Genomic DNA, 26,303 nt, shown 5'->3' with positions numbered 1-26,303 from the left:
GAATCTGGGCCCCTTTCCGGGCAGGGTCTGGCCCCAGAGCCCGGCTGGGAGAAGGCAGAGAGGAAGCCGCCTGTTCGCGTTTCCCTCCAAAGCTTGTCTCCTGGGGTCTGGGGGCCTTCGAAAGGGCGAGCCGTGCCCAGACGGGGGAGCTGAATGGAGTTGGTCTGTGTGTTAAACACGTGTGCTTTGGGCTGTTGAAGAAGGAATTTAGTGCCAGAATGGGCAGGAAGAGAGGGTCAGGGAGCCAGCCGAGATGAATTTAATTTTGAAAGATGATTCCCTAACGGGCTGTTTAGCGGTCTCTCTTGAACAGCAAATCAATCCTTGTGTTGGCCTCAAAGGAAAACTGGTGCTGCAGTGGAGAAGGAGGAGGAGGAGGGGAGTCGCTGGCGCCGCCACACAGCACTCCCTGGCCTTGCTGGGCAGGGGCGGTGGGCGAGGGCCAGGCCCAGGTGAAGGCCTCCTGTCCGACAGCCTCTCCGTCCAGGGGCCACAGAGGGGCTCTCAGGCTGTTCCTGTCCAGCACTCCCCCGCAGGGCCTGGTGCTCGAGGGCCCGCCACAAACCTGGCTGTTCAGGACCGAGCTGCAACTGGCTGGGGACTAAGAGAAGAAGCTGCCACGTCAAGCTGGTGGAGGGGAGGGGGTCCAAGCTCCCAAGATCCCACCCTGGGTCTGGCTTTACTCCAAGAAGGAGGCCTTTTCAAAGCTGTGCGGTCCCTGGGTGGGGGCCTTGCCATCCGCAATGTGAACGGCCCTAGTCCTGCCTCCACATGACGACGGAACGTTCCTCTTTCCTGTGATTCCAATGCCTTTGTCTGAGGAGAGCTGCAGGCTCAGAAGGGACACCACAGTGGCCTTCGCTGCTCAGCCAGCCATCTCCTCCCAGGACCAGCCAGGGGCTTCCAGGGGCATAGGCTCCCCGGAGTCCCAGGGCTGGGCTGCTGCTCGGCGGATGGCCTGCTGCCTCTGCTCGGATGTCCCTGCTCTTGCGAAGGGCCTCTGCCACCAGTGCCCTGCGGAGACTGTCGGCGGCCTTCCTGGGCCCCTGCCGGACTCAGACTTGCTGGGGTCTCCAGGAGAGGAGTGGAGGGTCTGCTTCCTGTGTTCTGTCTGTGCACCTGGGCTCGGGAGGCCCTTCGCGAGCTTGGGGCAAAGCCGTTTGAAATGGTGGAAATGGGTTGCAGGAGAGTTGGCTGTCTTTGCTCATCCTTTCTCCAAACCTCCCCTCCTCTCCCTTCTCTATCCTTCACATCCTACGCTTCTCCTTGGGAGCCTCCCTGGCTGCAGTAAGTGGCGATGGCTATGCTGGGGGCCTGTGCCCCTGGTTTATCTTCTTGGCTCCAGGCATATCCACTGGGAGCCTCTGCTCACTCTGCTCACAGATCATCCACCAGCGAGAGTCTGAGTTCTGTGACGGTGTCAGGCATGCCTTCCACAGGCCAGTTGTCCTGTAAGCACCTGGCACGTGCCTGGACATGCAGCCAGGCCACACTGGGCCGCAGTGTGCCGAAGTTGGCCGGCTGAGTGAGTGCGGGGACCCTGAGCTGGACCCTGGAGAGGTCCCCACTGGGCTGTGGAGAGCAGGGCCTGTTCTGAGGCTCACTCTGTGGGGCAGAAAGGAGGAGGAAGCTGTGGGCTCTGGTATGGGGGTGGGGCAGGGGTGCTCTTGGCTCCCTTACCCCAGAGGAGCAGGCCGGTCCCAGAGAGTGCTCAGTCCCTACCGATCCTGTCCTCCCCACCACCCTTTCCTCCTGGGAATCTGATGAGCAGGCAGAGCCTGGCATGGGGCAGTGGCACCCCCTCTGGCTGAATTTTCCTGAACCACTGGCTGCTGAGTTGAAGCCTTACTGCCAACCTCCTGTTAATGCTAGAAGCCGGGGCCTCTGGGAGACGCTGTTGGGGGCAGTGAGGGGGGTGTGCCTCACTCGCAGACCCAGATGCTTTGCCCCATCTCTGGAGCGGACAGAGCTGATCTATGTGCTGATTCAGGTCACTCTGAAGTGAGTTTCCGCTGCGAGGAAGGATGGCTGGCCTCTTTCCTGGGGCCTCATGCAGGACGCCCTAGGCTGCTGGCTGGGCGTCTGGGAACAGGGTCTGGGAGAAGGGGGCGATTGCCCATCTGCTAAGGCATGGACCCACAGGGCTTGGACCAGCCATGGTTGGAAGTTCCACATTTTGGAGACCCTGAGAGGCGCTGCTGGGCTGCAGAGAGCTCAGGTTCTCTCTGATGGAGTCCCCTCTGGGCAGCTGTGCTGCAAAAATGGCCAGTGCTCTGGAATCAGCTAATGATGCGATGCCTCCCCTCCAGGACGGGTCGGGCCCTGCAAGCTCAAATCCAATCTTGCAAGTAGCTCTTTGGAACCACTGGCGCCATGGGCTCCAAGGGCCCCATTTCTGAGCCTGAGGCCTGCAGGTTGTCAGCAGGTCTGCTCCCCAACCCCAGGGTGTAGAAAGCAGCTGTTCTCAGCCTCCCCTTAGGGCCCTGAGTTTCACAGCACAGTGACATGGAGGAGAAGGAGCTCTCTGTGAGCTGCTGCCTTTGGGGCTTCAAGTGACATTGTTCGTTGTCTCCTTGTCTTTGGGAAGGCACCTGAGGGTCTGAGGGGCCCCAGGGCAGGAGCTGGGCTCCCCCAACCCCAGGGCCTTGAGATTCCCCCCATGCTGGCTGCGTGGGGGCCAGGGAAGCATAAACAGAGTCTCCTCTTACCGTGGGGGTAAAAACGAGCCTTTAAAAATAAATGTGAGGACCGCAGTCCTGAGCGACCCCCCCAACCCCCCCCCCCGGCCCCCGCTGCCCACAGGGGTTTGTTCAGGGGCTGCATTCAGCCAGGCTGGGGAGCTGAGCCAGGCTGGCTGCCCGGTTTCTGGATCCCCCGTCCCCAATCTGGTGATGCCGTCGCTGGGCCCAGACTGTCGCTGCCCGCCCTGGAGGGACCCTGCGGCATGCCCATCTCTTGCCAGTGGAACCCCAGCTCTGCTCGGGAGCAGATGGCCCGCCAGCTGGAACGCATTCCGCCTCTGACTGCGCCAGGTCCACTTTGTAGTTTGGGAATTCCTGTTCCACCCCCCAGATGGGAGGCAGGCTCCAGCCGCAAGGAACAGTGAGGCCTGGGACTCTGGTCCTGTCTAAGGTCACCAGATGTTTTATTGGGTTCTCCTCAGACCCATGTGCAGCAGTGGGCAGGTTTCTTTTTGTCCGCTCCTCTGCCTGCCCTCCCCCGCCACCTTCTCCATCCTCCCAGGTGGGAAGGCCTCTGGGGCCGCGTGTGGGGTGCGGGAAGGCCTCTGGGGCCACGTGTGGGGTGCGGGAAGGCTGCTGTGGCTGTGTGTGTGGTGCTGAAGTCCCCAGAGGAGACAGTCGTTCCCACACTCACCCCTCCATCCTTGAAGGCTGGCTTGATGGATGATCAATCAATCTTGTTGGGGGTCACTGCAAGAGCCACCCAGGAGCCGTTTTCAGGGACCACAGCCTGGCTGGGCAGGGCAAGGACCCTCTGGCCTTGGGGAGAGCCGTGAAGGGGAGAAGTTACTGGGGAGACATAGGGCGCACCAGGTGGGCAGGGGCCTGGAGAGTGATGGGTGTGATGTGCGGGAAGGGCTGCTGGGTGGTCGAGGGTGGGTTGGCAAGGGGTCTTGGTGAGTCCTTCAGCATTGTCATCTTGCTGGTTAGTGGCAGCTGAGATTGCTGAGGTTTGAGGAGGGCCAGGAGGGACAAGAAGGCCCTTCAGAAGGGAGCACCCAACGCCTCAGGACCCCCAGCCCCAGCCGTGTCCCCGATGTCTCCAAGCCCCAGGGGCCTGAGCTGTCATCACATCTGTTTTCCAGATGCTGAATTGAGGGCTCAGAGACGGTCAGTGATTCCTCAGGCTGCACAGCAAGCCCCAGGCCTGGGATGTCTGCTGAAAACCTAGGCTCACAGCTCTGCCCTCTCTGTGTCATCTCCATCCTGAGATGGTGACAGAGTCCCTTCACAGTGGCTGCCCTCAGCACAGGGGCCATAGCAGAGTCAGGGGCTGGACCCTGTAGCCCAGAAGCTCGGGGATCATCGGCCTACCCCCACCCTGCCCCCCACTTCTGTTTTTTTATGGCAAGGAATTCAGGGCCACTTGTGCCCAGGGCTCGCCGTGGGTAAGTGCGTTGCAAGGCACAGGGGCAGCAAAAGCATTCAATGCCTGTAGCAGTTCCTGTGGGCCCACTTTTGAGGTACGAGTGACACTTTTTCTGGAATAAACAGTCCCAGCATCTGCAATAACACTGGCTCACACCTCCCGAGGGCTGTCAGGAGCCCTTTTCTGTGCGGGCTCACCTAACCCTCATGACAGCCTGGCAAGGTCAGTGCTGCGAATCCTCATTTTACAGGTGACGGAACTGAGGCAGAGGTTCAGTAACCTGCATGTCTTAAAGATGGGCTATGGGGAGCTGAGCATCAAACCCAGGCTGCCTGGCAGTGAGACCTTGCTTCAAACCGCTAGGCCTGGGGTTACAAGCTTGAGTGTGCTCCAGCATCCCCTGGTGGGCTTGGGCAAACACACGCAATCCTTCCCTCCCCAAGGATTGCTGGGCCCCACCCCCAGCATCCTGGATTCGGTGGACCAGGGTGGCACCCAGGAGTGTGCATTTCTGCAGGTTCCCAGGAGGGGCTGCTGGTCCCGGCTGGGGGATCCCACTTTGAGAACCAGTGCGTGATGCTTTGCATCCCTAGAGCCCGACGGTCGGTGGGGTGGGTGCATTCATCACGAGTTCTGCCCTCCAAGATGCACTAGTGCTTTAAAACACCCATCTCTGATCCCAAATTTGACACTGTTACATGAAAGTGTGGCTTTTTGAGTTTCAGAGGGACAGTGTATCTGTTAGTAGGAGGAGGACGGGGTGGCACTGTCCCAGGAGGGGTTGGGGAGGGGTGTTCACAAGGGTCCATGCTGTGTGGAAGGTGCATGGGTGAGGAAGCACGGGGGTGCCACCGTGGAGCCAAGGCCATCCCTTGGGTGGGGGCTGGGTCCTGGAACCTGGAGAGAGGGGATGCAGCCCCTGCCCCTGGTAGGAGGGCCAAACCCCAGTGCCTTTCCCACATCTCTTGCTGGTCCTCCCGTTGACTAAACGCACCCTGCAGCCAGAGGACAAAGTGTGTAAGTGTGTATATGTGTGCCTGTGTGTGTATCTGTGAGTGTGTGTGTGAATGGGAGTTTGAGAGTGCATATGTGTGTGTGAGTGTGTGTGAGTGTGTGAGCTTCCATGTGTGACAGTACAGAAGTGTGTGTGTTCATGAGTGTGTGTGTGGTTGTGTGTGTGTGTCATTGTATGAGTGTGTGTGTGATTGCGAATGTGTGTGTATGTGAGTGTGTGTGTGTGAATATATGTGATTGTGTTTGAGTGTGAATGTGTATGTGTGTGATTGTGTGTGAATGTGTATATATGTAATTGTGTGTATGTGTGTGTGGTGTGTCTGTGTGTATGAGAGTGTGTGATTTTGAGTGTGAATGTGTGATTGTGAGTTTGTGTGTACGTGATTGTATGTGGGTATGATAGTGTGATTGAGTGTGTGTGAACATGTATGAGTGTATGAGCATGTTGAGTGTGTGAGCATGCATGTGAGTGTGAATGTGTGTGATTGAGTGTGCTTGTGAATGTGTGTGACTGTGTATGATTGTGTGTGTGAGTGTGTGAGAGTATGTGTGAGTGCATTGTGTGTTAGCGTGTGTTCGAGTCCGTGTAAAGTATGTGTGACTGTGTGTGGGTGTGTGAGATTGAGTATGAGTAAGGGTGTATGTGATTGTGAGTGTGTGATTCTGTGGGTATGAGTGGTTGTGAATGTGTGTGAGTGTGAGTTTGTGTGTGATTGAGAGTGAGTGTGAGAGAGAGAGTGTGTGTATGTGCAGGTGCTGGGAGGATGTGATCCACAGAGGTCAGCCTTGGGTCACAGCAGGATGGGGGGGGGCAGTGGCCCTGGGGGCTGTGAGACCATCCCCCATGGGTGCTGTAGTCTGGGGGTCAGGAATGAGGTCAGGACCCAGCCCCAGGGAGGCTGAGGAGGGACCTCCCTGGAGACTTGACCCTCTGTCCCTGATCCAACCTCTGGCCCTGCCCCCTCGCCTATTCTCACGCTGGGATCCGTGGCTCTTGGGACACAGAGGCCAAACAGTGCTGGCGGAAGGTGGGAGAGGCCTGGCCCTTAGTCCTGTCTGTACCTCTCATTAGCTGGTGACTTTCAGCAGATCAGGGGGTCACTGTCACCTCCTCCCTGGGAGGGGAGAGATTCAATGATGTAACATCGGGAAAGGACCTGGTGCTGGGCACGGAGGAGGCCCTCCTGAGCGAGTCACCTCTTCTCCGGCTCGTGGGTAGAAACAGGGTTTTTGGAAGTCTCGCTCCCTGCCCAGGAGGGAGTTGTCTTCCTGGTGCAGGAAGAGGCAATGGCAGAGCCTTTCCACCTGCCCTGAGTTCCTGCAGCTGATTCCACCTGGCTGGAGGGTCCCCATGGCTGTGGAGGCTTCTTGGCTGCAGCTGCAGGTCTGTCTGGGAGTTGGTGGGGAGCCTGGACTCTGCTCATGGCCAGGAGGAGCTCTGCCCTGCCTCTCACCCTGCCTTGTGCCCCTGCCCTGCAGTCACCTGAGCTTGGACTCCAGGGATCAACGCTGCCTTGGGTGGGCAAGCCTCAGCCCTGGGATGGGCAGTTTGGGAAACTTCGGGAGAGTGTGGGCAAAACCTCTCAGCAGGAGGTCACAGGCAGGACGTGTCCAGCGGCAGCCCTAGCCCCTCTCGGACTGGACTGGAGATCTGGAGCTGGACTCTGGTCGCAGCCTTTGTCTGCCCCTTCATGGGTGGGCAGCTGGAGGCCAGGGTCCCTCCTCTGTGCCACAGCTGCCTGGTGGAGCCCCTGCTGTCCCAGCTGGTGAGACCCTGCCATTTGCTGCTCTCAGCTTGGCGCCACTGTGCTGGGTCTGTGCTTTCTGGATTTGTTCAGCACAAGGGGGTGGGCTGAAGTCAGAGGGGACACAGGGCTTCCCACACAGCACGAGCCCCAGGAAAGAGGAAAAATATAGTCCTCCATCGCCAGAGCCTGCATCTGGGGGTGGCTGGCCTGGGGCCAGGGTGGCTGGACGGGGCGGGCAGTCTCTGAGTGCTGAGCCAGGGTCCGGCCCACCAGGCGGCAGCGGGTTAGGGGCTCCTGGCAAGTCCTGGGCAGAGGGCGGTACCGAGCCTGGACAATATTCCTGGTGGAGTGGGGACCTCTGATGAGGGGCTGGGGGAACCCCTGCCACCTGCTTGCCCCCAGGAGGTGGGAGGGGTTCTGGCGGGATCTGCCAGGCTTGCTGCACCTGAGGCTGGAGGGGAGACACCGGCCCACACCAGGTGTGCCTGGCCCTGGTTCTAGGTAGCAAGCCCAGAGCTGGGAGAGCAGGACAAACCTCTTTTTTCCACTGAGGCCCCCCAGACATAACCTGACTCAGTGGGACACGAGCGTTGGAGCCTTGTCCTCTCCCCTCAAATTTGCTTCTGTAGAGGGAGCCCGCCTCACCCCTCGGTCAGGGTAGGCCAGGGGTGAACCCCTGCTCGGGAGGTGCTGGCCCGTGTGGCCGTCTTTGGAGGGTCCCTCCCTCTGACCCTTCCCCCTGAAGGGTCTGAGTCCTTTCTCCACCTGCTCCGAGCCCGGTGGGGTCTGGATGGCTGGCTTAGGGCACCTGTCCCTGGCGTGTTCCCCTCCCCTGGTTTATGCAGGCTCTGGGCTGGAGAGGCCTTGGAGGGGACCTGAAGGAGCTTGGCAGGGATGGGCCTGGGGTTTTCACCTGCTCCTCTGAGAGCAAACACTCACCAGTGCGAGTAATATGATGCCGGGGAGCCACTGACTTCACAGCGAATGGGCCCATGTACACCTCACCTTGCCGTGGGTGAATTCCCGCTCAGCTGTGTGCCCCAGCAGCATCAGGGCTTGGGACATCCCTAAAGCAAGGCGGGGAGGGCTGGGGTGGAGAGGACAGATGGGCCCCGGGCTTGGTCCTGGATTCTGGACCAGGCGTGACTGTGCCTTGAGGCTACAGTTCCTGTCTGTTGAGGCAGCGTTGTTGGTGGTTGTGTCCTGAGGTCTTGGAGGACCAGGAGCCACGCTGTAGCCCATGCATGGGGATGTGGCAGTCATCTTGCCTTTTCCCCCGAGCTCCTGTGCCCTCAAGCCTGGGTCCCACGGTCGGCCTAGGGCAGTGGCACGGGCACTGTGCTGTGGAGGCCTGGCCATGGGTCTGGACCTCACTCCAGATGAGCTGGCACCCAAAGCTGGGGGTGCAGGAGGGGTGGGTGCTGCCGGCTAGGGGTGGCCGAGGCGCTGACTCTTTGTGTCTCTGTTCCAGGCCCCACGTGTGTGCTGAGCAGGAGCTGACCCTGGTGGGCCGCCGCCAGCCGTGTGTGCAGGCCTTCAGCCACACGGTGCCGGTGTGGAAGGCTGGCTGCGGGTGGCAGGCGTGGTGCGTGGGCCATGAGCGGAGGTAGGTGCAGGGGCCCCAGGGGCCATGTTGGGGGAGGGGCTCTGTTCACACAAAGGGCAGCACTGACCACCTGGGAGCTGGGCAGCTGAGGCTGGGACTCCGTCCTGGTCCCGGGGCCACGCGGACCCCTGCCTGAAGCCCTCATCTGAACCTGAGGCCTCTCCCACCCTCCGGGTGAGGCTGCCATGGGGCTACTCAGATGCTGTAGCGCTCGCCTGTTTAGCCAAGCACCTGGCCCAGGAGAATGCTGGCCACGCAGGAGGGGGAGAGTGGTCTCAGCCTGCCAGGGGCCCGGCAGGAGACGGCTGCTGCTTGGCCCTAGGGCCTTGTTCCCAAACACACGTGAAACTTTTTATTGCTCAAGATTTTATTTCAACACCGAACTTGAGTGCCTGTGCACACCTCTCCGCTTTTATAGACTCAGGCTCTGCAGAGCCAGCCCCACTGCAAAGTGGGTTGTGTGGGGAACTGGCAGCCACTGCATGTCAGGTGGAGGGTTTCCGTGTGTCTGGGGGAGGGAAGGCAGGAACGCGTTCTCAGATAAGAGTGTGGCTTGGCTTCTCAGCCTGGGACCTGTGGAGGAGCTGAGGCCCTGCTCTGTGCTGCTCTCGTGGGCGTGAGGTCCACACAGGACACCTGCATCTGCTGTGCCCGCTCGAGGGGCCCCAGTAGCTTTCCTGTCAATGTGTGTTTGCTGTGCAGTTCAGATGTGTTCAGAGTAGAAGAGAAAAGAACCATTAAGCAATAATGGCGGTTTTCACTCAGGGATGGCTCTGTCTTGCTACCTGGGGACAGTGGAGATGTGGTCAGGTTTGGTGACAGGTGAGCTGGGCAGGCTGAGGGGCCAGGGATGCTGCTCAGCATCTACAACATGCAGGACAAGCCCCCAGACAGATGACCCAGCCCAGTGCAGCAGGGCTGAGGTTCAGGGACTCTGAGACCCCCAAACAAGAGATCTCAGGAGGGCTGGGGCTTAGGGACCCTGAGCCCCCCAAATAAGAGATCTCAGGAGGGCTGAGGCTTAGGGACCCTGAGCCCCGCAAACAAGACATCTCGGAAGGGCTGAGGTTCATTGGCCCTGAGCAAAAAGAAGAAAGAGCTCTATTCAATTTTTTCCCCAAAATAGCGAAAGCTTTCCAGTCTATCCTGGCTATCTCATCCATGGCGTGGGCGTGAGGCCCGTCCATACCGGTATAGCAATGCGTGGGCGCGGCTGCTCCCGTTAGATGCCAATGCGTCGTAGGCGGGCATCCCGATAGATGCCAATGCGTGCGTGGGCGGCCCGTCCACGTGGTGTCGTGCGTAGGCGGAGCCGTCCGTGGATGTAGCCGTCGTGGGGCGCTGACCCGTCGTGGATGCCATCACGTCGTAGGCCGCGCGGGCGTCCCGTGGTGCCAATGCGTGTCATGGGCGTGCCGTCCGTAGATATATGGCATCTCGTAGGCCGCAGGCCATCGCGTGGTCACCATCGTCGTGGGCGTGCGACGTCCGTGGATGTAATCGTCGTGGACTGGAAGGCCCGTCCGTAAATTATATCGTCGGGCGCGGGCCCGTCCGTGGATATAATGCCTGTCCTGGGGCGGGCTGCATCCGTGGATGTAATCGTCGTGACCCGTCCGTATGAATGCCAATAGAAATGGGCATGAGCCGTCCATTGAATGTAATGCGTACGTCCCGTGGTATCGTCTGGGCCCGTCCTGTGAATCAGCCTGTCACTGGGCGGGCGTCCGTAACGATTATAATAAATAAATGGGCCATCCAATGATTATATCGTCGTAGGCCATCCATTAGGTATATCGTCGTAGATAGGCCGTCGATATATCGTCGATAGGCCCGTCAATAGGTATAATCGTCGTGGTATGATCCGTCGGTATAATGTAAATGGGCCCGTCCATTAGGTATAATGTATGCGTAGGCAGGCCCGTCCACGTGGATATAATGCCTATCCCTGTAGGCTGCGGGCACTCCCGTGGGTATAATACCGCCATGGGCGCGGGCCCGCGTCCGTGGAATTATGGCTACCCCATCCTGTGGGCGGGCCGTCCATGGAGTGTAATCGTCGTAGGTAGGGCCCGTCCGGTAGGTGTAATCTCGTCGTGGGCCAGGCGATTTGCCCGTCAGTAGGTATAATCGTCGTCTGGTAGGCGCGAGCCCGTCCGTGGAGTGCCATCGTCGTAGACGCGGGCTTCCTCCCACGTAGATGTACTGTCGCAGGCCTTGCGTCCCGTGGATGCCATATCGTCGGCGGGCCGTCCGATGGATGTAATGTAGGCGGACGTCCGGCTGGTGTCGTCGCGTGGGCCAGCGGGCCCGTCCCGTGGATGTAATGCGTAGGCTGCTTAGAGCCATCAAGCCAAATTATATAATATTAATATGCGTGACCCGTCCATAGGTATATCTGTCAAGTGACAGGCATCCGTGGTGCAATATATACACAGCAGGCTGACCCATCCATTAGAGTGTAATGCCTGTCCTGTGAGCGGGCAAATCCGTGGTACAATAAATATTAGTATGACGCAGGCACATCCGTGGTGTCATCGTAGGCCAGCGAATCCGTGGAGTGTAAATGCGTAAAGGCCGAGCCCGTCCGTGGAGTGCTTAATGCGTGTAAGGCCAGGCCCGTCGATAGGTATGTAAATGTGGGCGGGCCATCCATCAGAGTGTAAAGTCACGTCGTGGTGAGCCCGTCGTAGGTATGATGCGTCGTGGGCCATGACTTGCGTCAATGCAGGTGTAGTCGTCGTGGGCCAGGCCGTCCACGTAGGTGTAATGCCTGTCCTGTGGACGCGGGCCCGTCCTGTGGGTGTAATGCACCATCCTGGGCAGGCCCGTCCGTTGGATGCTTAATGCCTGTGGGTAGGTAAAATCCCGTGGATGTAGCAGTGCGTGCGTGACGGTACGTCCATGAATGTAATGCCTTATCCTGCCATGGGCGTCCTATGGATGTAGTACTATCCCTGGGCGCAGGCCCATCCATGGATTGTCACCCATATCCCTGCGGGCGGGCACATCCGTGCCGGTGTATTACATCGTGGGCGTAGGCCTGTCATATTATGGATGTAATGTGTAAAGTGGATGCTGGTGCTGGTTGCGGCGGAATTTGTTCTCCTCAATGCATTCTCCGTCAACGGCGTCAGCCAGTGGAAGAGCCAACCCGTTTCTGGGATGGCCAAGCCACTGGCCAGGCTGGAAGGTCTGGTGGCCCGGCTGAGGAAGTCCCCCTGCCGTGGGGGTGGGATGTCCCCGTCGTGGTCTCCAGCTGGCCTCGAGGCAGGGTGGGAGCAGTGTTGCTGATGTACCAAGTTCCTCAGCCTCCTGGCAGGGCACTGGGGGCAGCCGTGGACAAAGTCCCCCTGCCTGGGGGCCTCCGGCAGGGGATCCCCTCCTGGCATCACCCAACGCAGGGTGTCCGGGTCTCTTCGCCAACGCTCCCTCCCGAAAGGTGGCCGTTCTGCCCCAAGGTCCCAGGCTTGTCACTGGGGAGGGGCCGAGGTCCACCTCCGAGCACTCTGTGCTGTTCTCACCTGGCCCCCACTCCTGGGGGAACCAGAGGCCTCTTCCCACCCTGGTGCTGGGGGATGGGCGTCTCGTGTGCTTTACTGGAACCAGCCCCAAGTGAAGTGGTGACACACGGCCCGGGCCCCTGTCCCTTTGGGATGCTCCTGGGGCTGTTCATGTGCACAGGGTGCTCCCAAATCCCACGTTTCCTCTTTGTGTCCCCTCCCAAGCCTGTGGGGGCTGAATCCAGCTGTGCAACCTTGGGGGAGTCTTCTCAGATGCCCGGTCCAAACGTCACTCCACGCGGTGAGACTTTGGGTCGAGACCGGCCTGGGGCCTGTTCCCTTCATCCCTCCCAGGAGCCAGCCCTGTCTCCCGACCTCCGGCCCCCGCCTGTCCTCTTTCAGAGCGTTGCTTCTCCTCCTCTGGCGTCAGGAGTCCCTGTCCCTAACCCTGAGCCCTTGCCCGTTTGCCCTCGAGCCCCCAGTGCTTACGACCAGATTCCCAACTCGCTGTGGAACTGGTGGGGACCCAGCATCCCAGCTGGGCTCTGGGTGGCATCATGGAGATAGGCACAGGCCACTCTTCCTGCGCCCATGGGGACAGCTCTGCCACGCTGCGGACGCCTGGGTATGTGTGACTGGGCTCAGCAAGGGCAGGGCTGCTTGTTGGCTTGGCCACCATTCAGCCGGGGCACTGAGCAGTCGAGGCCCCTGGATTCTGGGGAGATGCAGGGAAGGAGGCCCGGGCTGCCCTTAGGAGGACACAGAGGGGCGAGGGCTGGGCAGGCCTCTGGCATTGCAGCCCAGGCCGGGGGAGCTGAGGCAGGACCCCAGAGCACCGTGGCACTGAGGGGTGACTCAGGGGTTAGCTGGTGTCGTGGGAGGCTCGTGGTTTCATCACTGGCTCCACCCCTACCAGCGTGGTGACCTCAGCCTCCTTTTTCTCACCCGTGAACTGAGCTGACAGTGTCTCCTGTACCTGGGGTCGTGCCTGTCACAGCCTCGCCCTTTCTGGGCTGCCTGGCACAGACTGGGGCTCAGAAATAGAGTATGCATGTGCAGAACAGCCCCAGCAGGGCAGGGGTCAGGGGCTGGCCTGGGCTTCCTCAGGCCCTGGAGTGAGGAGCAAGCATGAGTGCTGGCAGGCAGGGCACCACGCTCGCCCCTCAGCCTCTACACACCTCCATCTGCCTCCTCACCAGCTGGCTGAGACTGCCACCAAGTCCTCCACCATCACGTGGCTGGGTGGCTGGTGACTTGGGCTGTGAGGCCACAGCTGGGCTTGGCGGCGGGCACCCTGCCCAGGCCTGAAGGGCACCACATGTGGCTCTGGATGTCCAGCTTTGCCTGCGGTGTGCCCGTGCCAGGTTGTTAGGGCCTCGTTGTCAGGGCCGTGTCCCCGAGGGCTTGGCTTCTGGCCTTCTCTTTCTGTAGCGATTCTTCTCCACTGGTAATTCCCAGTTGGTTGGAGCAGGGTGCAGGGTGGCTGAGAGCCGAGGGCGAGAGGCAGCAACTGCCCACCCCACAGCCTGAGGGCACCCTGGCTTGCCTGGTGCAGGGTCACCGTCCTGCCCTCGACAGACAAGGAGACGCCTCCTCTCCTGAGTTCTGGGGGGAGAGGCCAGCAGGCTGGATGAGCCCCAGTAGGGTGGGAACCTGCTGTAGCCTCAGTTTTCCCACCTGGCTCACAGCAGCGGTGAGGATCAGATGAGCCCCCTCCCTGGGCTGGCCCCGAAGTGGCTGTGTTGTGGTAGCTGCGGTCAGAAGGGCAGCGGGCATCAGCCCCTCGTCTGCCTTGTGGGCTGTGGAGCCTGCTGCCAGCCTCAGGCAGGGCCGCAGGGTGATGGGTGCTCCAGCCCGGCCCAGAGTAGGTGAGGCTGTGAGTACAGCTGAGAGAGTGCCTGGGTGTTCAGGGGTCTTGCTCTCAGCCCCCTCAGTGGGTACTTCCCCGATAAACCCAGCCGGGGGGCCCTGTGAATAAAGGGGCTCCCGCCCTCTGAGGAGCAAGGTCCCTGAGAAGGAAGGGGTGGGGGAGGGGCTCTGAGGGTGGAGCTGCCGCTCAGGTCCCTCCGGCCAGGCCCACACTTCCTGAGCCGTGGCCTCCACTGTGAGTTGGTAGCGCCAGAAGGCAGAGAAGTGGGCATCTGGGGGCTGCCTCATTACCACGACAACCCCTGCCCTGCGGGCACCAGCTCCCCAGCGTTGGAGCCCATGTGAGCTGGTGCTGGCTGCAGGGGAATGAAGGGCTGGTCTTCACGGGGGCTGCAGGGGAAGGAAGGGCTGGTCTTCACGGGGGCTGCAGGGGCAGCAAGGGTCATTCCCTTTCAGGGGGATGGAGGGGGTGGTCAGTGGCCCGGGGAAGCAGCACGTAGCCCGGCACCATTGCAGCCCGGGAGAGGGAATAAATATTTACCATGCACAGGCCCAAACACTCTCAGCTCTGCCAAATATTGTTCACTGCGGTGGTCGGTTTCTGTCCGGGCAAGTGGTTTCATGTCCTGCCAAGACGGGGTTTGCGAGGCGCTCCCAGAGCGTCTCTGCAGTGCGCGTGCATGAGCCCACGCTTCCGGGAAGTGCCGCCCGCCGGCCCCTGGCCCCGCTTGTTTGTTGGGTCAGGGTTCCCAGGGCCCACCTCCGGCCTCCCATGCAGCAGCCCCGGCAAGCTGCGGGTGTTTTGTTACCCAGAGTTGGCAGCCTGGCTGCCCCGGCCGCTCCCAGAGGCTCAAGGGCCCTTGATCCCAGGCTGTTGGCTGGGCCCCTGGTCACCGCCCCTGCAGACAGCGGCAGAGATGGGGGAGGGTGGCTGGCTGTGGGGTCTGCAGGCTGCGGGGCAGGCCTGGGGCGGCTGCATCTTCTACTCCTTCGCTTTCTCTTCCTGTGTCTGTCTGTCTCGCCTCTGTCCCTTTCTGCCTCTCTCTCCATCCTCCCGCCGCACACATCCACGTGAGCAGTTGTCCTTGCAAACACAAAGGCCTCAGAGCCCTGGGACCCGTGGGCATGTGCCATGCAGAGAGCTGTGCGAGAGTCTCCTGCCACTGCTGCAGTGAGTGCCGATGAACCAGGTGGCTTCAAAGCAGCAGGGCTTTGTTCTCTCCCAGCTACAGAGGCCGGAAGTCTGAGATCAAGGTGCGGGCAGGCTGGACCCCTGTAGGGGCTCTGAGGGGGCGTCTGTCGCAGCCCCCAGCTTCTGCTGCCGGCTGTCTGGGAGTGCCTTGGCTTGTGGCTGCCACTTCTGTCTCTGCCTTCCTCTTCACACAGCCATCCCCTGTGCCTGCGTCCAAATTTCCCTCTTCTTATAAGGACGCCAGTCACTGGATTAGGGCCTCCCATCCCCTGTGAATGACCTCATCTTAACTTGATTGCAGGTGAAGCAAAGACCTTATTTCCAAGAAGTAAGGTCACATCTGGGTGGGCCTGAATTTGTGTGGACATTAGTCATTGCAGAACAAGCAGCGGGAGACAGGGCGTCCGGGTGGGCAGGTGGCACAGGTGGCCGTCTGTCTTGCTGGTCCTTGCTAGAGTGAGGGTGGAGGCTGCTTGGGCAGCGGAGGGGTGAGGACCCAGGCGTCAGGGTGGCTCCCCGGGGAAGGACGGCAGGGTTGGTGGGCAGGTCCTGGGGTTGATGTGGCCCATGCTCTGAGGAAGCAGGAAAGGAGCTTCCTCGAGAGGCAGCGAACCTTCCAGAAGGCAGAGGAGTAGGCACCCGTGTGGCAGAGGCCTCGCTCCCCTGATGACCCCAGCCCTGCATGAATGAGCTCTCTGGTGGCAGCGGAGCCTGTATGAGCTGGTGGTGGCTGCAGGGCAATGAGGGGTCGGTCCTCACAGGGGCTGTGGGGTCTGCAGGCGCACCAGTCCTCTCCAAGGGTCGTTCACTTTAGGGGCCATGGAGCGGGTGGTTGGCGACCTGTGGGGGCAGCTTGAGTTGGAAGAGTCCCAGGCAAGGAGGAATTGAGACTTAGAAGCCCCGGGCCGGGGGTGTGATGGTGGGAGGCTTGCTGGGGCTGCGTGGGCTGGGGTGCCCCCACCTCCCACCCTCCCTCTGCTCAGGGCGAGTCCCAGAGTGGCAGAGGCAGGCCCCTTGCCAAATGCTCTGCCAAGACTTCCCATGCAGGGGGCTGGTGATGCCTGCAGGAGCAGGGTGGAGACAGGGGCTGGGCAGGGGATGGCGCAGGGTGTCCTGAGGTGACCGGGCTTTGTGGGCTGCACGGTGTTGGTGGCCTGGGGCAGCCTCTGGACTTGGGGAGGGGGACGGCGTGTCCTCTGGGTAGCTGGGATCTCTCTGGCTGTGGGCACCTTCTCCCGCTGGCCAGGTTGGGCTGCCCATTCCCTACCATTTTCTGCTCAGCCTTAGTGACAGCCCCAGTCCGTCCCGTCCGAGCAGGAGCCAGCCTGTGGACCAAGGCTGCCCTGGCCACACTGCCCCCGGGAAGCCCTCCCTGCCTGCCCGCTATGGCATCTCCTCTCTGACCTGGGCCCACACAAGTCCTCCTGCTGCTCCCCATAACCACTTCCTTCAGGGCCCCTCTGTCTCCCCAGCTCAGCTTTGTCCTCCTAGGTGTAGGGGTCGGTGGCCATGGCACCTGTGTGTGGGGCTCCTACTGGGGCCATCTGCTTCACTGGTGGACTGAGAGTATGGAGTCTGAACTGGCACCTCCCGTGTCTGGCACAGCCCACCCCGCCCCGGGCACCACGGGCCCACTTGGCTCCATCCCAGAAGCCATTCTGGCTCCAGGGCTAGGCGCTCTCTAGGCACTGAGAGCCAGGTGAGCGGTGAGATGCGCATCCCAATGCCAGCCTGGAGCCAGGACCACCGTGGGGAGGGAAGGGGCTGGGCAGAGGCAGTGGGGTAGTGTGTTCCCGGGTTGCATGCAGCACAAGGCCACTGTCGCTGGCTCCAGCACGGCCCCTGCTGCCTCCATGCTGCCCCCTCATTCAGAGGAACCTGGCTGGGCATTAGCATCAGCCACCCCACTTGAGAACCGTGGTTCCACAGCCTGTGCAGCTGGGAACCCGGCTGATGCAGAGTCAGTCTCCCCAGGGGTGAGTGAGAGCCAAGTACAGCCGGTCCTGCGATGGTAAGCACTTCCCTTCTCTCTTTCTTTCTAGAACTGTCTACTACATGGGCTACAGGCAGGTGTATACCACGGAGACCCGGACCGTGCTCAGGTGCTGCCGAGGGTGGACGCAGCAGCCCGGCGAGCAGGGCTGCCTCTCGGGTGAGTGCCGCCTGTGCCTCCCTGCCCCCTGCTCCACCTCCACCGCAGATGACCCAGTAGAGTCATGAATCTGCACCCGGCCTGGTGGGGATCGCCCTTCCACGGCAACACGAGTGACGCAGGGGCCACTTGCTCAGCAACGCTGCTTGCCAAAGGCTGCAAAAGCAACCTCAGCCGAGGCTGGCAGAGCTTTGGAAAGAGAGCTGGGGCCGGGTGGGGTCAGTCCACTTTGCTGGCTCTTCCAGAGGACAGGAGCCTGCCATTGGTAGGGTGTCTGAGGGTATCCTGGGGGCACGCATTGGTGTCTGTGGGTTCATGTACCCCTGAGCCTAGTTCGGGGTTCACCTGCCACACCACGCTCACCCCCGGCTCCCTGAGTCCCTCTCCCTGCCCCGTTTCCCTATACCATGTTCTCCCAAGGCCAATCTGGGCCGGGTGGCAGGCCTCAGCCTCCGTGGGTGCGAGGGAGCCGCTCCTTCCTCTCTCTGTATGTAACTAGCACAATTCGAGAGGCCCGTGCGGCATACAACCTGACCCGGGCAGGTGCTGGGGTGCTGGGGCTCAGAGGTGCGGGCCCAGGACTGGAATTGGGTGGTCTGAGCTGAGTGGGCAGCTCTCAAGCCTCTGGTTTGTAAAAGGACTGGGATTCACAGCTACAGAGGTGTTTGGGAAGAGTTTCAGGCATGGGGACAGGAGTCCCGCAGGTGCAGCTGCCTGGGCAAAGGGGTCAGTGTCCCGCCCTGGGAGGGGTTGGTACAGAGGTGTGGGACCCTGTCCCATAAAGCCGGCCTCCGCTAAAACATTGAGGTGGCATCCTGCCAGTGAGGGACAACATTGAGGCGGCATCCTGCCAGTGAGGGACAGGCTGTGCCATGGAGTGTGGCAGAGAGTCACGCACTCCCCATATTTTTATTTTTATTTTTTACTTTTTATGTTTATTTATTTATTTATTTTATTTTATTTTTTTGAGAAGGAGTCTCGCTCTGTCGCCCAGGCTGGAGTGCTGTGGCCAGATCTCAGCTCACTGCAAGCTCCGCCTCCCGGGTTCCCGCCATTCTCCTGCCTCAGCCTCCCGAGTAGCTGGGACTACAGGCGCCCGCCACCTCGCCCGGCTAGTTTTTTAATTTTTTTAGTAGAGACGGGGTTTCACCGTGTTAGCCAGGATGGTCTCGATCTCCTGACCTCGAGATCTGCCCGTCTCGGCCTCCCAAAGTGCTGGGATTACAGGCTTGAGCCACCGCGCCCGGCCTTATGTTTATTTTTTAGAGGCAGCATCTCACTCTGTCAACCAGGCTGGAGTGCAGTGGCACCATCACAGCTCACTGTAGCCTCAAAATCCTGAGATCAAGCGATCCTCCCAGCTTAGCCTCCCAAGTAGCTGAGACTGCAGGTGAGCACCACCACGCTGAATAGTTATTGTACTTTTTGTAGAGACAGGGTCTCACCATGTCGCCCAGGCTGGTCTTGAGCTCCTACGCTCAAGCAATCTTTCCACCTCGGCCTTCCAAAGTGCTGGGATTACAGGTGTGAGCCGCCATGTCCGGCCAACACTCCCCACATCGAGGTTTGTTAACGGGCAGCGGGCTCCCCCGGACTCCAGTGACAGGAACAGAACCCAGCTGTAGGGGTCTTTATGGCAGGTAGTTGCCTGGAGCCGCAAGGGCTCTTCTCACACAGGAAGCGTGCAGACTGCAAACCAGGGCTGAAGTTGCCCGTCCTGGCTTGAGCTCCGGCAGGAAAAGGGGAAGAGAAGGGATGATGGCCATGTTTTTCCATTAGAGGAAGTGGATAATTCTCTCCAGGAAGGGAGGAGAGTAACAAGGAAGAAGGAGGCGACGGGGCCTCTGCTGGCAGCAGGGAGGGGGTTGCTGGCCAGGCGCCCCTCGGAGGGGGTCCCAGCCTCCACCGTCACTGATGGTGCCTGAGCTGTGCCCTGTTTCTCTGCTCCTGTCGTCTGGGAGGAACAAAGGGGTCTTTTTAGTGGGGAGGGGGCAGACATCAAAGCCAAGGTTCTCCTGAGTTTCCACTCTGAGGCAGGGATTCTGGGGCCTGCCCAAGGGGATTCTAATAATGGGGCAAAACAACAGGCAGCTTGGAGCAGGGCGGGGGCGGGGAGGGGAAGAGGGGCTGCCAGCCCGAGTCCCCAGGGTTTATGGGGGGAGAGCGGGCTTTTTGCTCCCGGGGGGGACTTGAAGGCCCAGCTGCATGGATGGCTGGGGCGGGGCTGGGGGTGTCCCTGGGCCTGGGGTCCTAGGTGGGGCAGGGGCGGAGAGCCCGGGCAGGGAAGGCAACTGCAGGTAGACGTGTGCGTGGCCGTGTTCCCCCGATGCCGTCCCCTCTGAGCCCCGAGCTGGGCTCTGGCTATCCTCGTGTACACCTTGTATTCACCGCCATCAGCAGTGATCATCTCAGAGTCAGGCTCGAGGGCAGGGGCCGGGCCAGTCCCCTGAGGCTGCTTCAGCCTCTACCTGCTGTGGGGACGTCAGGGTCTCGATGGTCCCAGCAGGGCTTAGTGAGTGTGCCCATCTCCATCACCAGCCTGGCCCAAGGTGAGCTTTGGGCCTGTCCTGCCAGCTCCGTCTGCCTGTGCCGTGGCCAGGCCCTAGGCCGCCATCCGCATATGGGACCCTGGGGCCTTAGGAGAACATGGTGGCTCTGCCCTGGCCGGGCTCTGCTGGCTGGAGTGGGGTGGAGGGTGTCTTGGCTGAGACCCTCACCAGGGCAGCCCGGGCTGGGCTGGGTGGAGGAGCTGGGCTGAGGCCGGGGGCGGGGGGTAGGGGAGGGTGGGGGTCCTGGTTGTCACGTCGGCGGGGTCCCCACACGGATCCTGGACTTGAGCTTTTCTTATTGTTTTTAAAAATTCGTTTTTAGCGCAGGATTTGCCTGTTTGTGTGTTTTGCTTTTATTTGCTTGTTTTCATGGCCCCGGGAAGCCCTGTGATCTCCTTCTCCGGCCGCTCTGTTCACCCCCACGGCTGGGTCCCAGCAAGTGAGGGGGGCGGTGGGTGGGTGGGAGTCAGTGTTCACAGGGGCTATGCCTGAGCCCCAAGGGTTGGAGGGGTGCTGCCTGGCGTGTCCCGTGCTAGCCATGGAGTCATTTGTTTATTTGGTCACTCAATTGTTTGCTGGGTTTTGGCTCAGCTGCTGCCGAGTACTGGGGGTTCGAGGACCCTGGCAGCGGGTGCTCAGCCATGTGGAGCCCATGGCTGGGAGGCTGACCGTGAGCAGATGCTTCTCATGTGGCCAGGGTGTGACGAGGCCTGCAGAAGTGAGGATGGGCAAATGAGGGCCAGCGGGGGTCTAGGGGGTGGTGCTGGGGACTGCAGGAGTGTCTGGGGGGCAGCCTGGGAGCCTGGAACGTCAGAGAGGGAGCAGTGAGTCAGGGTCAGCGGGCGGCCTAGCCAAGGCTTTTTGGACCTCCCCCACCACGAGGCCTCCAGTCCAGGCAGGGAAGCCTGTAGGCCCTTCCTCAAGCTGCCCCTCTCAGGGGAGTGGGCTGCACGCCGGGACCCGCAGGCCTAGGGGCACCATGCCAGCCTCTCTCTGGACCGGCTGCTCTCCCAGGGCCACTGTGTGAGGTGGTTGGGCCGGCTGGGGCTGGGGCTGGGGGCTTCTCTGCATCCCACAGGAGCGCCCTGGCAGGGCAGAATGGGTGGCCTCGGGGAGCCTGGCCTGGCCTGAGCCAGCATGTGGAGCAAGTGTTTGTTGATGGGCTGGATGCCGATGCCCGTCCAGGCAGCCAAGAGTGGAAAACATGGCTCAGTCCTGGGCTCAGTTACCCCAGGTACCTGGTGAGCTCTGAGACCTGGTAGCAGCTCCCACCAGCCCCCTCGCTGGAGGCCCCATCAGGCCTCGAGTTCCAGGACGTGGGTGTGACAACGTCCACCTGAAAACCTGGGATTAAATGAGTCACTTCATGTGGAGCCTTTGTTTGGTGCCTGTATACAGTAAGCACTCAAGCAATGCCAGCTCTTGTTCTTAGAGGAGGAGGCCTGGGTGAAGCCTGCTTGGCCTATGGTGACTCCTGTTAGCAACAGTGACCGTAGCAGTGGCACACACGGTGATTGGGCACCTCGGTCACGGCATCACTTGGCCAAGGGCTTGGGTGCAGGGGCTTGTGGGCAGGGCTCTCTGGTGACGGAGCCCAGGGCCTTACCCGCTGCTCGGTGGTTCTGGGACGTCTCTTCCCGCCTCCCCATGCTCAGCTGAGGCTCTGCCTTCCTGCCCCGGGTGAGCCGAGCATTTCCGACACCACGTTCCAGCTCTGTTGTGCGCTTCCCATCTCTGCCGGCCGGCTCATGCAAGGAGGGCAGGGCGCAGCTGCTGGCGGGGTCAGGGGCTTGTGTTGGGTGGGAGTCTCAGGGTCCCTGCAGGTGCCAAAGCCCCTCAGCCCCCGGGAGGCTCTCCCTCTGTGGGGTCAGCTGAGATCACACGTGGCTGCTCATGGTCTCCCCAGTCAGTGTGCCTGTGGGCATTGGGGCCACACCCAACCAGGGTCCTCCCTGCTCCCCAGCCCAGGGCACCGCTGTCCTTGAGAGCCGGAGGATGGCAGTGGGGTGCACGCCCCCGTGCAGGACAGATGCTCACTCTTTAGAGGGCCCTGTGGGTCAGGGCTTGGCTCTGCCTCTGCCTTCCCTTTTCTCACCCTTTGCCCCTTCCTCGTTTCTTTGTCCCCCTCCAGCCCCTGCTGGCAGGGGAAGGACAGGGGAGGCCCCTGAGCCAATGTCTCCCCATCCCCAGTCATTGTGAGATTTCCTTGCTTCCGTGTGACCTGGACACCCGGCCATGGAGGACAATGTCAGGACCTGGGAGCCCTGCCGTGTTTGTGTAGGAGCGAGGAGTAGGCTAACGCCCGTGAGAGACTGGCCGGAAGCTGCTAATGGTGTTATGATTTCCCTGAGAGCCACTTACTTAGTGCCGGGTGGGGCGGCTGGGCCTCATGACCGGGGCCTCCCAAGCCCATGAGGCCCTGCAGAGCCTGTGGCCCGGGTACAGTGGAGTTCGGAACTACTTCTCTTGCTGGGGGGTGTCCTTCCTGCTCAGGGATTCTCTGAATTCCGCTTTTATCATGGTCCAGTGCCAGATTTTTCCCAGACCCTGATAATGTTTCAGCCGGAGTCCCCCTGGTCCTGGCAGCACCAGTTACCTTGGGCACCCCTCCTCCAAGCCGGGCTCCCAGGTGGGCAGAGTGGCAGATGAGTGCCAGCCTGGAGCAGCTGACTCGCCGGTCCTTCCACGTGTGCACCCTGAGATGGAACTGTGGAGGAATGGGGCCCAGGAAGACCCTGCTGCAGCCCCCCCATCCCCCGCAACTCTTCATATGGGTTGTGCTGGCCTGGCCTGGGGGAAGGGGAGGCCACTGGATGGAGAGGCAGGGCCTCGGCGTGGAGCTAGGAGCTGCACCAGCTCCGTGCGCTGTGACAGGCACTGGGAAGGGATTCTGTGTTCCAGTAAGCGCTTCCTAAACCGGAGTTCAGCAGACTTCTTTTTTTGCAGGAATTCTCAGAGCCTTTAATATGTGAATGTGCTCTGTGGATTCCTGAGACAGACTATACAGGCTTTTCCAGACTAATTGCACCTTGAATCTAGAGGCTGTCTTAGAAAGGAAAAATAAAGAAGCCACAAAGTCACAGAGATAAAACAGTACCCTAAAGTCTGTGTTGAACAGGGCTGATGCAGGCGATCTGCTTGACACACGGTCATGGAGGCCTGGCAGCGGCTGGCATGGTGCTTAGGACCCAGAGGGTAGCAGTGAGCAGAAACCTGCACCTGCCCTGACCTCCTGGGGCTCCTGTCCTTGCAGGGGACACGCAGGAAAGGATGAAGCTGCCATGAGAAATGCTATGGAGAAAAGCGAGGCAGGAGGAAGGGGCAGAGGGTAGGGTGAACTACGGTTCACTCCATAGTCAGAGCCCAGTGGTGCTGGCTTGGATAGGGGTCCAGGAAGGCTCCTTTGTCCAGGTGGTGGTGGTCTGCTGATGTGAGGGGTGGGCCTTGCACATGCCTGGGAAGAGATCCCAGAACAGGGAATAGAAGGTACGGGGTCCTGAGGCAGGATCTTGTGTCTGGAGCAAATGGGACGGGCGTGGGGTTGGGGGGGGGGAGGCGCGCAGATATGAGCTCCTGGGGCTGCCGCAGCAAGGGACCACAAGCCAAGTGCTGAAACAACGTGAATGTCCTCTCTCTCAGTTCCGAAGGAGAAAAGCCTCAGATCAAGGTGTCAGCAAGGCCGTGCCCACTCCTGAGGCTCTGGGGCAGGGTCCTTCCTATCTCTTCCAGCCGCCGTGGTGTTCCGTGGTTGTAGACGCCTCATTCCCCGCTCTGCCTCCGTCTCTACGTGGTCGTCTCCCCTCTGTGTCTCTGGGGCCTTTTGTGTAGGCCGTAGGGCCCACCCTAATCCAGCAGGGCCTCATCTCAGTCGTGGTGTTCTTCACATCTGCAAAGATCCCATTTCCAAGCAGGGTCACATTTGGAGGTCACAGGAGGGCAGGAATATTTGGGGGACAGGGTTCCCCCCACCACAGGGGCATAGGCCTGGGGCCTTCATGAGGGCAGGAGCAAGGTCTGTGCAAAGGAGAGGCTGGGCCTGCTGTGCGGGGGCAGAGGTGGGAGTGAGGGCTGCTTCATGGTGGCCCTAGTGAGAGGTGACAGGGCTGAGTTCGGGGGGTCAGGAGGGCAGAGAGAAGGGGTGGGATTCTGGATTTGCAGATGGAGCAAGAACTGAGTCTAGAGGGCTCGGACCTGGCTCTGCCTCTGCGAAGGCTGGGGCTGCAGGACCTTGGAGCCCCTCTCTGTGCCCAGCCTCCCTGGCCCTCAACTCTGGGGCAGACCCCCAGGCACCCACGGCCCAGGGAGGATGCCTTAGTGCGACTACCCAGAGCTTCTCTCCAGGCTGTCCCACCCCCTCCTGGCCACTCCTGTCGACTCCTGTCACCTCCTGGCCACTCCTGTCTCCTCCTGTCCCCTCCTGTCTCCTCCCGGCCACTCCTGTCCCCTCCTGTCCCCTCCTGTCTCCTCCTGGCCACTCCTGTCCCCTCCTGGCCCCTCCTGTCCCCTCCTGTCCACTCCTGGCCACTCCTGTCCCCTCCTGTCCCCTCCTGGCCACTCCTGTCCGCTCCTAGCCCCTTGCTACCTGGGGGATGCTGGGCTGTCCAGGGAGGACAAACATATTCTCAGGAAATCCACGGCCTGTGCAGGCTTTGACTCTGTAGGGAGGTGTTGTGATGGTTTGTCTCATGAGCAGTGCAGGCTCAGAGATAACCAGGTCCATGCACGATCGTGTCTTCCACAATGTCAGACTTTATTGATGCTATTTCTATCACAGAGGCCGTGAGCTCCATGGAGTTCCCGAGGAGGCGGTTCTCCTTCGTGCTTCCGGTTTACCCTGTAGTCAGAGCCACAGGCACACAGGCTCCCGCCACTCCACACGCCGGTCAACATTGCAAACTATATATCGTAGTGTACTTATTATATAAATGCTATAGATTAAACATTTCACAACAAACAAAGTCACATTGAACACTGGGAGAAAAAGAGATAGGAGAAAGGGTTAACAGGAGAAAAGACAAAAAAAGACAGAACAAAGACAAAAAGCATCTCCTGGTCTGGCCCTGGTGGCCTCCGTGGGCCTTGCAAGGGACTCGGATATGGCAGAGACTGCGGGGCAGATGCTGACTTCTTTCCACAAGAACAGCCCTTTTCAGCAGCTGAAGGCCTGCTCGTGTTATGACCACGGAGTCCTCAGTGAGGCCTGAGAGTGGAGCGTGCTTGTTTGTGTTACATGCAGTCTTTATTTTTAAAATTTGTTTATTAAGCAAAAGGCATCTTGTCCTTGTTGGCAAAGTGCCCTGTGAAATGTGAAATAGAGTCTGACTCTTAAGATGGAGTTATTTATGTCAAGGGTGCTATATACGGCTTGTGTTGTTGCAGAAACCCGGGACAGGGTTGGTGCCCTTCCCCCTTGTACACAGGTGGAGTTGGCAGAATCGATGGGGGTCCAGGCCACTGGATACTGCCCTGGATCTGGGCTCTGGTGCACCTGCGACCTTGGCACCTACAGTCGGGGGTGCCCAGGGTGAGGCCTGGGCTTGGGGCCCCGTGTCCAGCTGTTGGACCATCAGGCCGGCGGGCCCTGCAGTCTATCTCCCCTCCTTGCTTGTCCGGGCCCCACGGCCACTGCCCACCCGGTTGGCTGGGCCTGCTGGGAAGGGGCTGCAGGGCCCTCTGTGGACCCCGGGCCGCCCTCCGCTTTCCTGCCTCTGCCGTTTTCTTTTCCTTTTGCATTCTGGCCGCATGCCAGCCCTCAGTCCCAGCATGGGAATCGGCGGAGCTGACGCCCCAGGCTCTGGGCTCCCTTTTCCTCCATGTGGACACAGCACAGGCTTCACAAATGGCCTGGCAGGACCTGCTGTCCCACTGTGACCTCCCCCCACACCCCAGGTCTCTCCTCCTGTGGAGTTGCATCCAGACTCACGGACCTCTGTGCCAGGCACATGTTTGCATCTGGACCTGCCACCCACCAGACGAAATCACTTATGCACCGCCTTGCACAGATTGACACACACACACACACACACACGTGCATGTGAACGCACATTTGTGAGCAACTAGTCACGGTCATGCCCATACATGCTCACTCGAGCGTGCATAAGGCCACACGCCACATACATGCTTATGTTCAGACATATGCTCACACACCATGCTCAGTCATATGCACAGGACATGTGTCCTCGCTCACACACAGGACATGTGTCCTCACCCACACACAGGACATGTGTCCTTGCATGCAGGACATGTGTCACTCACACCCACACACAGGATATGTATCCTCACACCCACACACAGGACATGTGTCCTCGCACACAGGACATGTGTCACTCACACCCACACACAGGACATGTGTCCTCACACACAGGACATGTGTCACTCACACCTACACACAGGACATGTGTCCTCACCTGAGACGTAATGTCACTCCACCACCATGTCCATGTCCATGTCCTCTGTCCATGTCCACTGGGTTTGTGTCCACCCTTTGTCATGTCCACCTAGGTTATGTGTCCACTTCCTTCCATGTCCACTAAGTTGTGTCCACCACACCTGGGTTCATG

General features: G+C 60.3%; 1 protein-coding gene across 1 annotated transcript in view; it reads left to right on the top strand.

Annotated features, from left to right (window-relative positions):
* The window catches only part of MEGF6 (multiple EGF like domains 6), a 122,090-nt gene that overhangs the window by 637 nt on the left and 95,150 nt on the right, over positions 1-26,303 (top strand). The window contains 2 exon segments of the mRNA XM_021935323.2: positions 8,344-8,478; positions 17,085-17,194. Of these exon segments, the coding sequence (XP_021791015.2) occupies positions 8,344-8,478; positions 17,085-17,194 (245 nt within the window).

Source organism: Papio anubis, chromosome 1 (genome assembly GCF_008728515.1).
Source record: "Papio anubis isolate 15944 chromosome 1, Panubis1.0, whole genome shotgun sequence".
Lineage (NCBI taxonomy): Eukaryota > Metazoa > Chordata > Mammalia > Primates > Cercopithecidae > Papio > Papio anubis.
The sequence above is the reverse complement of the archived record's forward strand: the minus strand, read 5'-3'. Positions and strand labels throughout refer to the sequence as shown.